Genomic DNA, 1,556 nt, shown 5'->3' with positions numbered 1-1,556 from the left:
CCGGCAATGCTGCTGATGATGATGATGCTGATGATGATGCTGATGATGATTAAGAAAAAAGTCTTGTTTTCTTTTAAAAAAAAAAAAAAATCTCGCAGTTAGTTCCGAGCCCGGGAGTTGTGATTTTATTTTTTTTTAATTTTTGTGTTTTTTTATTTTTTATTGCATTTGGTGATCACAACAACAACAGCAAAGGCAAATGGGACTGGGGGAAAAAATGATACAGAAGGCGCTGTTTGAAGCTTGTCGGTCTCCGATTGAAGTCTGGAAGATGGTCTGCAAAGAAGTCTTTTGGCAGCACAACTGTTACTCAAGGGGGTTTGTGGATTTTTTTTTTTCTTTTCCCGTGAGAGATCTTAAAGAACTGTTCTGATTATTATTATTTTTTTATTTTTTTTTTCCGAAAGGGACCATTGCAACTTTTTTTGGAGGGAGAAAACTGATGTCTTCTATGCATCCGATTCTTAACAAAGCTGCAGGGAGCTTGAAAAAATGCAGACTGTACAAACGCTTACAAATAACTGAACTGACTTAAGATCAGAGTTTACTTTTCAGATCAAATTGTTTATGGTTTTACAAATGTGATTTCTACTTGCCAACTTTTTTTTTTGTAACTTGTTCCCTTATACCTCCTTGATTGAATACCAGACAGCCTAGACCTCAGTACAAAAAGGTATTGAAACATTTTTGATACATAACAGACCTCAGTCTTTTTTAAAAATTAATATATTTTCAGGCGTATTTTTGTACAGTGAAAAGGGAACATTCTTGCTGTGTTTTTTCAGTAAGACTTTTCAGGCACTTCTTCCCTTTTATTTTCTTTTTTTTTCTCTGTTTTTAGCATGCAAGTTTGTTGGTACGTTACGTCCTGGTTTTAAAAGGATTAAAATTTTAAAAAAATAATCCTTGCATCTAAAGGCCTTGTGGTTTTAAAAAAAAAAAAGAAACAAACACTTTTTTTGTACAGCTATAGTTCAGATTTGTTCAATATTTGTAGGTAAAGATTTATTGAAAATGGTGATATAGACCTCAGAGCTGTTATCTTAGTTTAAAAGATTGTATATGTACTGTACTATAGTAGGACTTTATGTATCTCATACGCTGTGATATGTGGATGGGGCCCCAGATGGAAGGTATGAAACTGGATTCTCGATTTTAGAAAAAAAAAAAAAAAAAAAAGAAAAAAGGCACATAGTTAAAAAAGTTTCTCATGTTGTGCAATATAATCTAAAGTACAGACCATCTGCATATTTTGTAGCAAATGATGGCAAAAGCAGACTTGTGCACTGTCAACATCATAGCCTGTTTTTTTTTTTTTTTTTTTAAATGCTGAAAGTCTGTATCTTGACAATTTTAATAAATCAGCTGGAACTGATAGAAACTCGTATCGCTATTAGTGTCTGTAGAAGTAACGCTGGAGATGCCATGTTGTCACCCCTCGCCTGCGGAGGAGCGGTAGCTGTAGGCTGTTGTGCGTGCCCGTAGCTGGAGGGGAAGGAGAGTGAGGGCTGCTGCTTTGCTTTTCCTGGCTTTTTTTTCCCACCTCCCGTCGCCCT

At 35.4% G+C, this 1,556-nt stretch overlaps 1 protein-coding gene across 1 annotated transcript in view; it reads left to right on the top strand.

The window, feature by feature from the left end:
* SOX11 (SRY (sex determining region Y)-box 11) overlaps positions 1-1,026 on the top strand; it is a 2,262-nt gene extending 1,236 nt beyond the window's left edge. The window contains exon 2 of the mRNA XM_010566752.1: positions 998-1,026. Within this exon, the coding sequence (XP_010565054.1) occupies positions 998-1,026 (29 nt within the window). The remainder of the gene's footprint in view (positions 1-997) is intronic.
* Positions 1,027-1,556: the final 530 nt, after the last annotated feature.

Source organism: Haliaeetus leucocephalus, unplaced genomic scaffold (assembly GCF_000737465.1).
Source record: "Haliaeetus leucocephalus isolate CR32 unplaced genomic scaffold, Haliaeetus_leucocephalus-4.0 Scaffold217, whole genome shotgun sequence".
Classification (NCBI taxonomy): domain Eukaryota; kingdom Metazoa; phylum Chordata; class Aves; order Accipitriformes; family Accipitridae; genus Haliaeetus; species Haliaeetus leucocephalus.
Note: the sequence above shows the minus strand (reverse complement) of the source record. Positions and strands in the feature narration are given on the sequence as shown.